Raw genomic sequence first — 15143 nt, forward strand, 5'->3', positions numbered from 1 at the left:
CCTCCATGTGCCCTTTTCTGATCAATTTATGCAGCTGTGGATAACAAGAACAGAGGTCCATGGTGCAGGGATACCTGCTGAGAGTTTTGCTGCTGCTGTTCCTCCAGGGCAATAAAGTGTTATAAGATTCATATCGTTATGCACAGTCTTATGATAATAGTCAACGCTGAAATATCCTACTGCGAGGAAGCGCTAATTTTTATCTTAATAAATAAATAAATAAGGCCAAGTCTCTTCAGCAAAGTAAACCAGAAACATGGTACTGGCACTCTCTGGGGTTTAAGATGAAATTCTTGCCTGTTTGACAGCTCGTGACTCATGCACAGGGAACCGTTGCATACAGCAACTTTGTCAGAGGGAGAAGAACAGTTCTCTGCCTCCCAGGACTAACAGGTTAAGTCGTTGAGGCTCCTAAACACTGTCTGAGAAGGGACCAATTGAGGTGGGGAGGGAAAGTGAAAAAAAAATCCATAAATACTCATTTTCTCCAAGCCATGTAACTCATTAACCTATGTAACAAAGATTCAAAAGCCCTGAAATATACCTACCATTTCCTTGAACGCACTTTCTATTGCCCCAATCACGAGGCACTCATGTGGGATCTTCTTTTCTGTGAAGAAGCGTGTTGGAGGTGTGCTGGGTGAGCCTGGTGCCCCCACCCCACCACGCAGTGAGGCTGCCCGCGTCAGCGTCCTGCTGTTGGCTGTTGGGTGCTCGGGCTCCTCTCCCAGGCAGGTAGGTGGGAGGACAGCTGAGTTCCTCAGGATGTCCACGAGCTCCTGCAGCTGCTCCAGGATATGGTGCTGAAGCAGTTTGGAAGCAACGACGGCTGCCCCTGATCCAGCATGTCCATCAAACAGGGACCAGTAGTATAAGCTGATCCCATCTGTGTCCTGGCAACGCAGGAAGGATGAAAAGGAAAGAAAGAAGATCACCATTATGCAACCAAACAGCAGTAGATAAAACAGAGATGACTTTCCCATGCAGGGGTCTTTCTGGAAGGGAATAAAATCCAGTGTGTTAGTACAGATCAGGGAGAAAGAGATGTATGATTTTGCTTTTTCTCCCCCCCCAACCTTATTTAAAAAAAAAAACAACCAAACAAAAAAACCCCGCAAAATCTGTCCTCTTTCTCACCTTCCAGTCAGTCATATGGCAACAAGTCTAATTCTACCTTGGACCTACCACTGCAGAGACTAAAAGGCCACACAAGACCATGCCTGGTACTTCTGTGACAGACTCTTTCATTCATTGTCATTAGGCTGTGGACCTCAGCCAGACAAGTAGTAATAATAAGACGCAATCCCTAAATTGATTTGTACATAAGACCTCTCCCACACTGGTAGACGTGTCAGTGTCAAGCTTTCTCTGCCTGCACCAAGGCTGCTACCAGAACATGGCAGAGGCACCAGGTATGATGGACGCAAGTAGGTCCAGATGCACTCTACCTACTCAAACCTATGCATTCATTACTTAATTCTCCTCAGTCCTTGGAGAAATAAAAGTTTCTTATACAATACTAGAGATATATATCCTCTAACCAGAAGAACTAGGTAAGTGTTTTGGTATCGCTACCAGCATAAAAGCCTGCTTTTAGAGCTCACCTCTTAGCTCAGTTCCTAGCGTGCTATTCTACACAGCTCCTCTCGTACAGGCAGAATATGTATCTGAAAGCAGTGAATTTTTCTAGATCTCATTATTAAAAACAAAGTATATGTGATAATTTTAAATACTCAGCAACATGCAGTTACCAATTGAGGGCGAAATTTTCAAATATCTCCTTTCTATTCTAGAGTTTCCTTCTGACGGATGTTATGCTAGTTCCACTCTTGCTCCGATTTGTGCATAAACTATATTTTTGTGGTATTATGCACTAGACAGCTGCTGAAGTAGGGCCCATTCACCCAAGCCTGGAAGCAGACAAATTCCATGCAGCATAAGCTCAGATCTGCTGGGAAAACACTATATAACCATATCCTGGATCACCTCAACTTTGGGGGAAAATTCACCTAGAAAACATGCCATCTCTTTTTCCCTTCCATTTCTTCTTAACCCTACATCTTCTCCCAGTTATGCTGAAATAACCGTTAGTAAGTCAGATGTGGGGGATTCATACAGGCTTAGAAACAAATGTTTTGCAAGGGACAGGAAAAAGGCAATGCTGTTGCAAAACAGCTCATACTATGAAAGCATAACCTACATCTCACTGCATAAAAGAACTTGAAGATTATATTTTTATGTTATGCTGACTGTGGTCTTAATTTAGGATGACAGACATCATAGCAATTCCTACAAAGCTATAACACAAATCAACATCATTCTCTCAAAAACTGCTCACTTACACAAGAGATCAGCATCAAGTCTATGCACCACCTGAATCCCATCACCTAGCGCCCAGGGATGGAAGTGACAAACACAAAACAGGCAGAAGTCCCCTGCACTGGAAGTGGACTTGGAGAGCTGTAAAAATTGGAAAAACAAGGTGGGAGAGTCCACAGCAAGAGACACAACCTGCTGCTTTCTCACACAGAGCCTGAGATGTCTACCAACTTGTTCCTCTGCTGATAATTAACACCACTGTCAAAGGGAGGCAGAAACCACATCTGATGAACCAGCACATATTTTACATCAGTTTGCTAGGTGTATTCACCAAAGCACTACTGTTTTCAAGTTCATGTACAGAGCTGTGAACTGCAGCTGCTTTTAGTTTCTTCCATTCCAGAAGCAAAGACATTAACCACTGACAACAGGACAGCAAAGACAAAGCTTAATGCAAAAGTCTCCTTTGGCAAACCACGTATGTGGACCTTCACTATGGGTTCACCTTGTTTGAAGAGCAAAGAGTCCATTGCTGAACAAGCATTATTACTTTTAACTTCATTTGATGAAAAGCGGGTTTAAAAGTCCTGATTAAGACAATTACCTAGAAGTCTGCCTAACATCACTATTTTTTAGCTTACGCCATTGTGGCTCTATGCACAAAGCACTAGCTGCATACAGTGAAGTTCAAACATACTCCTAACCACTGCATTAACAATACAGTCATTTATACAGTGAAGTTCCTCCAAGCCTGAATTCTACCAAGAGGGGGACAGCAGTCTATTGTGCACTCCACTGCATTACCAAAACATTGAGGAGAAGAGAGAGTATTGTCCTACAGTACTGGATTACTTACTACAGTAAATATCGTACAGGATATATTCTATGAGGGTGGAAAAAACCCAAATGTACACATTTCCGAATGCAGCTCCATATCCAGTCCCACCCATTCACGCAGTCTGGTAAATTCACCAAAAACCTGCTGTGAAATTTTACCCCTATGGACATAGCAGTTAGGCTAGTTCACTCTTGGCTGAGAATCACTCCAGGTTCACACAACAGTTGGCAGTAATGTTCCTTAAGCCATTTTTAATGGATAACTGGATTACTGACTAAAAAAAACTGTTTGCAAAAATAGTCTATCCATGCAAAATGTAAAATATTTTGTCAACAGAAACAACTGTCCAAAAGTGAAAGTATTTCAACTGAAAATTGAAATCATTTATTCAAAACAGCAATACTGTGCCTCCTGGGAGCCATAGATCAAATTACTTCTGCTCCTGTTCTTCTCTTAGGGCTTGGTTCCCCAGCCAAACTCCGTCTCTCATGATGCACCACGGATAATGGTGCTATGGCTTATGTCCTTATGTCATTCAAAGGGCGCTATTCCTTTGGAGATATGTTGCCATTGGAGGAGAGAGAGAAGAGGCATAAAGAAAATTATTTAATTTAACTGAAAATTTTCCATCTATAGTATTTTGAACTTTGCTATTTTATCAAAAAAAGAGAAAAGTTGTAAGAGTGACAAAGAAGAACTATGAGTTAAGAAAATTCTATTCTCTTGAAACTTTCCAGAGAAAGCCCCCGCTCAAAGTCTGTATTAAAGCTTGTCAAAAAGATACAGAAGAACAGGTATTAACTCAGTCCACTCCTAACAGAAAGCACAACGCAACAGCCAGGGAGATCTGCAAAGCGGTGCTCATTTCAAATTACTTCCCACACCCCCCTGCCCCTTCTTGCTTGATTACTCTCCGACTACTACAGTTCCCTCTGTCCATCTCCCACCTGCCAGCATTGCTGGTGACTGCAGCACCTCAATCCACCTGCAAAGGGTTTAACTGCCCCCCCCACGCACATAGAAAACAGCTACGATGAAGGCAAAGCCGCTTCGCCACCTCACTAGCCTTCCTCCAAAAACGATGGGTCAGAGCCAATGCAGCTTTGTCCTTCTCAGCAGTGTTGTCTAAAATTCAGAGGAATATCCAGAGCAGAAGATCTCCAAACAGCTGGACAAATGGCTACCCTGCCGTCTTCCGCTCACCTGCTTATGCCTCACATCCTTAAAGCCTTGGTCTGCAGCATCCCTCTCTACTTTTTTCTTTTGTCATTCCTCATGTAGAAATATTTAATGAGCATTTTAGCAGCAGAGCTGAGACATACCACTGCAGAGGCAGTTTTCTTACTTTTCAGTTCTGCTCCATCTTCCCTGGAGCAGAAGAAACTTTCTTCATCTCAGCCGTAGTGCACCAACCCTGCTGCCATAGAATGGTGCCTACAGGACAGCTGCAATCTTTTTAGCTTAAGAAATGTCCAGTAGCTGCTAACAAACCTCACATGAGCTTAGTAGTAAAATACGGTGTCAGAGGCTGTAAAGCTTTCCGACAAACCATGACAATGGCCCATGATGAAAAATTCAATCGAAATATTATGACTCCTTGCCTCTAAGTCCATAGGCAGCAGGGGCGAGTGGAGAGACCAAGCGGCACTCGTGGTCAGTTACTGATGTGAACACGAGCATATCAACCATTACTATGGTTCTTCATCTGTACTTCACCCTTCTCTGTCTTTTTTGGATGAGTAACTCTTAAACAAGAGGCCGTGGCTATGTTTTCAGCTAAGTTCAGACACCACTGAGGTGTCTAGATTCCTCTCTAGATTTCCCCATATACTATAAGGAGAGAAAAACTGCACTTCTAGACCATTTTCATCTCATTCCAACATAAACTTATTGCTTCTATTGACTACAAAAAGAAGCTAGATAATCAGCTGAGAGGTCTGTATTATAAACAAGTGAAGTTAGAGGAGATGACCACCACAATGTTCTCTTATACACATATTCTGTGCAAGATGCCCTGGGGCCTTAACTTCAATTAGGATCTGCAAACTTTACAGTAAGACTAATATTTGTCTCCAGGAGCTTCTAAGCATGCCTACAAAGCTTCATTTACTTGAGGACTAGGAAAGAGAATAACCTTTAGACATCCTATTAGCTGTCTAAACAAAGAAGTAGAAATGAACTCCTTTCCCCCACCCTATGAATAAAAGCAGCTCCTCTGTTTGAAAAGTAGAAGTTTCCAAAAAACATACCAATTTGACAAGAATGGAATATACAGTGCAAACAAGGTGAAAGTCCAGGGAACAAACAGGGGCCAGAGGCCAGGGTACCCCGCTGAAACAGAAGGTACCCAAAGGTCCTTGCTTTTCTCCCACAGCTGAGTTGATCCCTTTAGCCACCACACGCTAGTCTGTTTTGGCGTGCACATTAACTCCTCTTTCACATTCAGGGAGCTTGAACTTCTTCCCCAAAAAACAGAAAGAAAGCATTAGTGTTCAGAAAACTTCCATAAAACAAGAAATCTACTCCTATTAGCTATAGCAGTATTCTGTGAAAAAGACTCTTTTGATAATGAATCTCCTTTCATTCATTTAACTGGCTAGAGCAGTCAGTTGGGAGTATAATCAGTCAGCACATACTAATATATTTCAGATTTTGTTTCTTTAAAAGATTCAGATTCAACAACATCCTGAATAGCTACCAGACACATAAAGAGCAAACAGATCCCTCACTGCACCGATCTTACAATTCATTTCCAGGATGCGCTAGGAAATTTAATAAACTTCAGGCTCCTCAACTGCTGACCTAGCTTTCAGTCAGGTTCAGTGGTCTCCTGGGCTTTGTAATTGTAAAATATAATTAAGACATGCAAAGTTTTGGATCAAGCAATAGATGAAAAATCATGACAGAAAGAGCTTAGAGTACAGAGAAAAAATGGGCAGCCTTATCAATACACAGCAATCAATTTGGAACAAATTTTTCAGGTAAGCTAGGACAGAGCCTTCCACTGAAGACCTTCAGAAATTGTTTATTCATCTAATTCCAAACTGGCAAATAAATCGTGTTGCCATTAAGAATTTATTCTGAAAAAACACAAAATCCCCAACTATTGTTGTTCTAAGTATGAAGTACACTTACAAAAGGCATTAGAACAGGCCTTTGGTTAAACAAAAAACACACCAAACCCTACTCAGACACTCAATAAATCACTTCCCTCACACCTGCTTTCTTAAACGTTTATTTCTACAAGATGCTTCTCCACTTAAGGATAATTTCAAATATGGTGGGATTTCCCTATGAGATGTTTACAGAATTCAGCCTCTGGCTTTTTTAAAAAACACTTGCCAGGATTGTATTACACCATTCACTGAAGTGTCTTAAGTCTTTATTTCTACATCCTATTGATACAGAATAGCTGTATCTTTATCACATTTAACACTCTGTCACATAGTTTAAAAAAAAATGCTTCTAATGCTACCAGTGCTATGTGAAGATAAAAAAGCATTATATTTCACACTACTAAGAAATGAAATGAAAATATAAAATTTGAAACTTTATAAAAATGATGTGTACATTTGGGGTTTTTCTGTTTTAATATAGTTAAGTAGCAAAAAAACGTACCAAGGAAAGAAATTCTACTAATTATCAGTGTAAGACTGCCCTCTAGTAGAGAATTTTCCCCAGAAATATGCTGCTTGTTTGGGGAAAATATATCAAAATTTTAAATTCACGTGCTGAGGTCTAATAATACAGTGGAATAACACAGTTATTCTGAAGTAATTTACATATTTAAATAATGAATGATGTAGCACCTTCACATGTCACTTAGAAAGCACAAGTAAATCTGTAGGTAAGAGGAGAACATAAAGAACAGGACAGCAAGTAGTATGGAAAAATATACTGCTACAAAGACCAGTTGGTTCGTCACTTCAGATGCTCTGTCACGGTACCATAACAATATGACGACCATATTGACGGGTACTAGTGAGACTAGACCTTTCCAATTATGAAATGCATTTAGACTGAATTAAATATATAGGTATCTAAAACTATTGACCATTTAATGTTTGAAGAAAAGTTCCTTCTGAGGAAGACGATTAGCCACACAGTATAGTCTGTACAATATACGTATTCAGTAGTCCCAACAAGCACAAGGCACAATCCTTCATCCTAGACATACAAATGTGTACTTGAAACAATCAAACCCACCAAAATTCAACATGGAACATCAGCAGAGAGGAACTAGGACAGCTGATTTTGAAGAAGATAGAAAAGCAAAGCACTAAACTACTTGCAAACCCAGCAAATCTGTTCAGAGTCTGAAGAAGTTGTAGCAATAAGAAAGTAAAAACAAACCATCAGCACAGAAACTGCATATCCACATTGCCCGACTCCAGCACCCAGTGTTGTAGGGCTAAATATCTGAATCTAATACATGATACTTATCATGGCTAGAATGAGAGCCTATGCTTAAAGGGATGAAGTAAATAGCCAGTCAAAAAAAAAAAAAAAAAGAAGAATAGAAGACAGTTACTGATGGACAAGTGCATCATTTTTATCATTCTCCACATAAAGGACACTGCGGTCCGCGGTCACTGAATTCAGGTTGCTGGGTGACCTCACCCCTCGCCGCATAAACCAGCTTGCTCCATGCAACACTTCTTCAGTTAGAAGAACCAATGACTAACCCCACTCTCAACAAAATTGTGTGACCATATAAACAGGGATCTCACGCTAGGAGTGACTGTAATCAGCTAACTCAACCATAGCCATTAAACGCACAGGATTCTGCAGCAGTAAATTTCATAGGATTATGCTTTGAGAAATGATACAAGAAGTAAAATTCAAGGAGTCTTCCCTTCTCCATCTTTAAACTAAAATGTATACATAGTGGACTCCTCAATGCAAGACAGGAAAAAAAAAAAAAAATTAGAGCTAGGCACACTGGAGTTAAGTGTTCTGTATTTAAGCAGAGTTCATTAATATGAAAACACATGAAAAAATCAGTAAACATTTGGGATTTTTCTTAGTGTCACATCACCACAAGCTTTTATATTTGTTTTGTAGTGCTCCACTGACAAGATACACAAGTCTGCTTACCGAGTTGTCTCTTAGTTGGAGACCTTCTCCATTTGGCAGCGATGACCTCCGTTTTGTTGATGAGTTCTTATTTGGTGTAGAGTTAGTGCCTCCAGTTTTCTTTTTGACAAAGAGCACTTCACAGCTGGCTTGATCTTCATTGTGTGTACTCTTCCCTGCATTTATTACCCTGGAAAAAACAAAACAAAATAAAAAAGAAAACAAGAGACACATCCAAGTTAGCAGAGAACAGAAGCCTCCATTTATATCTTATAAGTGACTGAAAGATAGAGATCCATAGCCCAGAAATACCACAAATACCATGTGAATTAAAATAGTTGCCTTTTATACACACATACATAAACATGCATATGCACACATAGTTGCTTAATAGCTTCCATACACTTGTATTTGGCATAACAAGCATTTTTCATAGAACAGCATGATTAAGAACTAATGGTATCATAAACATGTATTTTGCACACCTGTGACATATTTTAAAGAAAATGGACTAATGCTTGATGGTCATGTCTGATGACACTTAAGCCTCCCTGCTGAAACATGAGATCCACAGTTGCTTTTATACCTGCCAGCACTTTCTATTCACCTTCAGTGAATAATGAAGTGGTTAGCTAAGGGAACCTACTCTGTCAAGTTCCCCAAGTCTTGCACAAACAAAATAGCTGCTAAAAATCTAAGGAAGTTGTTACTGCTAAAGGCACAGCATAGAAATAAATGACAACCTACTCTAGATGACCAAAAAACCCCCAAAGACCAATGACCCAAAACACTCTATGTTTGTCCCGTCCCTCAGGTGACACAGCAGCTCATTTACACCAACAGCCAAATGCCTTCAGAGCTCAGTACTAAGATTTTGGGACAAACTTTGGACATCCAAGGGTATCCTGCGAATTGCACTAAGCTTCCAACTTCAAACATATTTCCCATCTTCTACATAAGAATCTTCCCATAAATAGACATATTTCGCTTCAGTTGAAGCAGTGTTCAACAAGATGCAAGCTCCAAGAGCCCTGACTCTCCCAAGGAAAGCCAGTGCAAGCTGGGGCCGTATCTTGTCACGCAGCCCCAGAGCTTTGCATGAGGCACACAATGACTTTTAGAAACGACTTCTGCCCCCCACAGAAAGTAAAACAACACAAAGGCATATTATAACCCCTACGTCAAGTCCAAAACATATCCGACTTCTTGATCTCCCCTGTTTTCATTACAGTAAAATGTTACATAATAGAAAAAGATTTAATAAAAGTTGTTGTAAAGAAAAGAAAAAACCCTTCAAGGAGGCCTGTGGGAGACTCTTTGCATGAGCTTGCCTGTTCTTACTGAAATGTCAATTTTGTGTCTGCTTGCTTTAAAGATAAAATATTCTTTTGATTTTCTAAGGGCAATATGACACTACATTACATGCAAATGAGTATTTTTTGCTCTTATTAGAAGAAACATAGCCATACCCTATAAGAAAATGTACATCCACTAAAACTAACCATTTCCAGAACCAAAGTTTCTTTACAATGCCAAATGTCACAAACTGCAGCCTGACAAGAGAGGCTTTTTTCTTTTTTTTTTTTTTTCCAATTAGTATCTGTATGCCTAACACCACTGGCTGTTTACAAGTGTTCCTTGTACATAAACATCAACCGTGGATAAATTGTTTTGTGATACACACACACACAACGGAGATTAAGGAGCATCTAGCTGCAAGGCACCTGTGAGCAGATTAGCCACTTATCAGCTGTAGTGCCTAACATTTGAGCAACTGGAGATCAAATATTAAGATGCAGTAGGCTTCTGCTCTGAAAGGTCAACATTTTCTTGACATATTAGGAAAAATGGAAGCATATAATCAGAAACAGAAATGAAAGAACAAATACCAAATAATTTAATCAGATCAGCTGACTGGCATGCTTTTATTTACCAATGCTATGAGCATGATTAAACATTGCAGCAGCACAGAAGATAAAATTTTATCATATCAGGAGCATCTAAATACCCAGCTTAGCTGACCATCTCCTTTCTAGTATTGCTAATTATTTTCTATCCCATTTAAAAGGCAAAAGACAAATAGAGACAAAGCTATTCCTTAAAATCATCACTATCATTCCATTTCAGCTGCTCTGGTCTCTGAGCTCAGTAACAGTCTTGAGGACTTGTATGGTAGAAGATGCTCTGCTCTTTAATAGCTTGTTAAGTTATGCACAATATTATCATTTGATAAAGTTCTTACCAACAAAATCTGTCAAAGCACTAATATATTAGAAAGTCTAAGAGAACACAACAACCAAACAAATTAGCTTGGCAGTCAGCTACCATGAAACACCTGGAAGTTGTACCTATATACCAAACTCCTTAGTAGCAGGGGACATGATCAAAAGAAACTGAGCAGCAATGAATCCTGAAAACGCATAGGGCTTAGGGTGTCAGCGTAGCGAGGTGGGAGGACTGGGACTCTGCGAGGTATGTTTCCTCGTAGAATTCCAGTTTTTCCCTCTCCAGCAGATAAAAAACATTTAATTTGGACTTGAAATAAACGCAGCGTGCATACGGGCCTGCTTCTACCCTTGCATCACATTTTGTACCCAAACTTCCGGACAAGGGCTGCAGTAAAGCCCCACAGTTTTTAATCTCAAAGCTTGAGTTGTGTGTTGGTAATTATTAATTCTGACGCCTGGCACAGAAGCTGTTAACACCTTCTACTGAGTTTCAAGCAGCTCTGTCTCCACTGTCTTTTGAAATCCTTTTCTCCATGCAGCTTCTCAAATCCTTCCTCAAAGCAATTCTTTCAACTAGCTTCCCAATGCCGATTTTCCCGTTGTCTTTGCCTCTGACTCTCAGACAGTAACTTACAAAGACAAAACCCGCATCTAAAGTGCTTGGACAAGTAACAAAGCAGAACTAACAAGACGAGCATATTTCCAAAAGGTAATTCTTAATTACACCTCTTTGCAAATTTTTCTGGAACATTTATTACCCTCTTCCTTCCTTATAGGAAAGGTCTGAACTGCCTAAGTTTTTCAGTTCCCCTTTACATCTTTCTCCCCCCGCACCTAGTCTTAAGAAAAAATAATAAATAAATATATAAAAAAAGCATGTTCTGGTAAAGTGAGCAAAATGTGATAAAGTGGTACTTTCTCACACTTAAGATCTTCCCCTCGCTGCCCTAATATAGTCATCTTCATTCCCATTTTATCATCGATGCAAATAAGAAAAACGTAAAGTTGGGACAAAAGAGATAGACACCTATAATTCTCCAGCTTTTGCTCAGAGAGATGTTTTCAAGGTAATTACTGCTCTTTCTTGTAACAGTTCACGGACTGTTTTATTAGCCCCATTCATGGCCCTTAACTCCTTTCCATCCCTTCCCTCTCCCCACTACTGATTTAACTGTTATCTATCCCTCTACAGTTCTCAACTCAAACAGCATATCTAATTTGGATAAGAAGCTCCTCTGGTCCAACTTTTTACTCTTAGTGCATCAAACACACGTGGCTCCATAATAAATAAATAATCCAAAGGCTTAGTTCATGGTATAGCAGCACTAGTAAAAATGTACCCTACTCTGCAAGCAGGAGCTTCATAAAGCCTGCACAGTGAGACAGTGAGGTCTGAGCACAGCTCAGTACTTGCATCAGCCTTGATCGATGCTTCAGTAGTTGACGAGATTTGTCTCAGACACGTCCCTATCTAAAAGCAGATGCTTCAGATATGAGCCAGCAAGTTGCTCTGGCTCACAACTAGTGATCTGCTGGTTTTCCGAGACCCCAAATCCCATCTGATTGAATGGAAATGTAGGTCACGCTGCACTTATATTCCTCATTCAGCCAGCAGAGCTCTGAAATGCTGCGGTCACTGATTTCAAAACCCTGACTTTATCTCAAAAGAACAAAACAGGTCAATCAAATAAAAAACAGGCTTTGATAATAGTTTCTTGGGGAAAAAAATACAATGACTTAAGTCTTTTTAAACATTTCCACTCAGCCCTCTATTTTTCATGTTGATACAAATATATTTACTCTGTGGAGCACTCCCTGGCTGTTTTACAGCTACCTATAGCTTTCTTGTTGAGATTATGTTAAACTTACTTGCTATAGCAAAAGTTCCAAGCTGTGCTGTCAGATGATCATTTTCTCCTCTTCAAGATCTCAAATTCTGAAAAGATTTTTAAAAGTAATCCACATACTTTTTTTAGAACTCAAAAAGTCTAACAAAATTTTGCATGTAGTATACCTTGATAAAAGTAACTGAGAAAGGAAAACAGCTTAGCAGAAATTGTGACTGATGTCGTACGCAACAGTAGTTTGCACTTTCTGAAATATAAAGACTAAAACAATTACAACAGCTCAGGGGGGTTATGCTGCACCCAGTGAAGCGTGGGAACTGGCCGCATGTATGCTCCAAACCTGCCCAAGCTAAGAAATAAAACCTGTGAGCAGACAGGGTAATTCAGAGTGCCTGCTTAGGTGAGCCACAGTAACTGGCTGCCATCTGCAAGGTCAGGCTGACCCCCTAAATCCTACTATTTCACCCTCCCCCATCAGCCCACGGTCCTTCTCCCAGGTGTGCCACAGCACTGGGAAGCATGCCCACTCCCAGCTCCTCTCCAAAGTCTGCTGCTTGGGTCAAGGTGTCCCCTTGCGCAGCAAACGTCTGAGTGGACCATGGTTGCACAGGTAAGTTACAGTTGGGGCTTTCGGTATTATCCGTAGGCTATCAGAGCATCAAAATACCTAAAAAATATATATTTTAAAAAATAAAGTGCTGCAGAGAAAGTGTGGGAGGATCCAGCAATGCACATTTGCTACTGAGCAGCAGCCTCGGTGGGCAGGATGCTATCCAGGGAGGACAGCTACAGGGAGAAAGTTCAGCTCAAGGAGAAAGAAGGTAAGTGAAAAGAAAATAAAACCAACTTGCCGGAGCCCAAGCAAGAGAAAGTAAACTCATAAACAAAATATTAGTTGATATTCCCAAGTTGCTGCTTTTAGGTAGATCTCTTGCAAAAAATCATAGGTCTAAATGCTTTTCTCTATAAACTTAAAAGATAAGAAAAATCTGTAACTCTGCTCAAACAAAGGCTGAAAGATCAAAGACCCACCAGATATTTTTAAAAATATATAAAAACTACACAAGCAAGTTATATCTGTCTTCAAAAAAAAAAAAATCTTTCAGTCACCAAATCAAACATTATTTTCTGCTAACTATGGCTTTCTATCTTTCTTCCTTGAGGAAATTTTCCATTTCTAACTCCATAATTTATCTGATTCCACATAATTTTAAACATTTATTAAACTATACAACTCAGAGCATGCTCCTTTTCTTCCTCTGTTATCATTTTTCAGGTTTGGGACAATCTCAAACCACAGTACTAGTTATTGGGGAGGCAAACAATTTTTCTAGGAAATACTGGGTTTATACAGTATAAACACAGCTTTATTGAACCTTTATAAACATTAAACAATGATAACTAAGGGCTTTTGTTGACATTATTTATTTGCTGAGGATAGAAGTGACTTTCTGCAGTTCTGGCATATGCACGTTTCAGAAATAAATGCATTAATGCCCTTTCCACTGCTCACCAGGTCAGCTGCCACAATGTCCCAGGAAAAAAAAAAAAAAAAAAAAAAAAAACACACTCAACCAAAACAAAATAAAAACAAACCCCAAAACAACGCAGTCACTTTATGTGCTTGGAGGAAAAGTTAACCCACCACAGCAGCTTTAACCAGTGTCAATCAGCTGAGGTGAAGCAGCAGCACCTGCCAGACATCCTGCAAGATGCCTTTACTTGTGGGACCCGCTCTTGTTTGATCCACAGAAAAACCCTTAAATTTGTTAACCACCAGGCAACACGAGTTATGGCCAGCCTCCCTCTTTACTGCAGCTGGGGAACATGCACACTACCCTGGGACCATTAGCATGACAACTGCTTGTATGCAGCTTAACCAATAACAGAGAAGTAACTCAGATTAATTAACACTATGCATGTTAGGCAATACACTTCTATAATGTTGTTCTGCAATTTCAACAGTTATCTTTCGATCTGACTGAGGATTAAAGATACTGTGAGAAAAACCCTTTCATACAAGTATTTCTGTCTCTTTTTTTTTTTAATGGATTAGCATTTGAGTGGATGCGACTGCCTTTTTCTGTGACATCTCATTTACAGTCTTAGATTTCCAAGTAGGTGGCTGTTTCTCCCCCTCCACCCACCCAAGATTTCTTTCCATATTGGGAATTGACTTGAAAGAGGTTTCATTTTATCTGTTCAAATTCCTCCACAGATGAAAGGAAGTGTTTGAAACAAGCTCAACGGTTTCATTCATTCCTCAGCGCAACAGTGATATTGCTCACATCAAAAACAAAATACCCAATCGTATTTCCTCCTGTGGGCAGAAACAGAAGCCATCCCTTAATCACTCCCTGAAGTCCACAAGGACAGAAAAAATTTTCATTGTCTTGGCCAAGAAGTAAGTGAGTGTTTAGCCAATCATACCAGTCTTGCAATGCTGAACTGTGAAAATCTGCTGGTATCAGCAATCATACCACTATTACGTTAGGACATGGCTAGAAGCTACTACACATATCAGGCTAGTAAGAAATACATGTGGGATAAAAATAGACAAGGGCAAAACTGAAATATCAAAAGTCAGAAATGATGGGAGAGAAAAAAAGCTACAAAACGTTTCAGTCACAAGTTTAGTGTAAATGAACACTAACTGGCAAATAATATAGGCTGCCTTTGGACTGAAGTCAATGACATCTCTGAAAGAAAGACCACTCTCAGGCTACCTTGTAGGGTACCCATGGCTTAATACTCAGCTATGCTTTCCAGAAAAAGATGAAATATTACACAACAACAAGGAACAAGGCAGTTGTGGGTCAAAATAACGGTCTATCA

The 15143-nt window shown here is 39.9% G+C and overlaps 1 protein-coding gene across 1 annotated transcript in view; it reads right to left on the minus strand.

The window, feature by feature from the left end:
* PPM1H (protein phosphatase, Mg2+/Mn2+ dependent 1H) overlaps positions 1-15143 on the minus strand; it is a 130116-nt gene that overhangs the window by 58341 nt on the left and 56632 nt on the right. The window contains exons 2-3 of the mRNA XM_062567590.1: positions 8255-8423; positions 549-893 (exon numbers count right to left, since the gene is read on the minus strand). Coding sequence (XP_062423574.1) covers positions 549-893; positions 8255-8423 — 514 coding nt within the window. The remainder of the gene's footprint in view (positions 1-548; positions 894-8254; positions 8424-15143) is intronic.

This window comes from Rhea pennata, chromosome 1, assembly GCF_028389875.1.
Source record: "Rhea pennata isolate bPtePen1 chromosome 1, bPtePen1.pri, whole genome shotgun sequence".
Taxonomy (NCBI): Eukaryota; Metazoa; Chordata; class Aves; order Rheiformes; family Rheidae; genus Rhea; species Rhea pennata.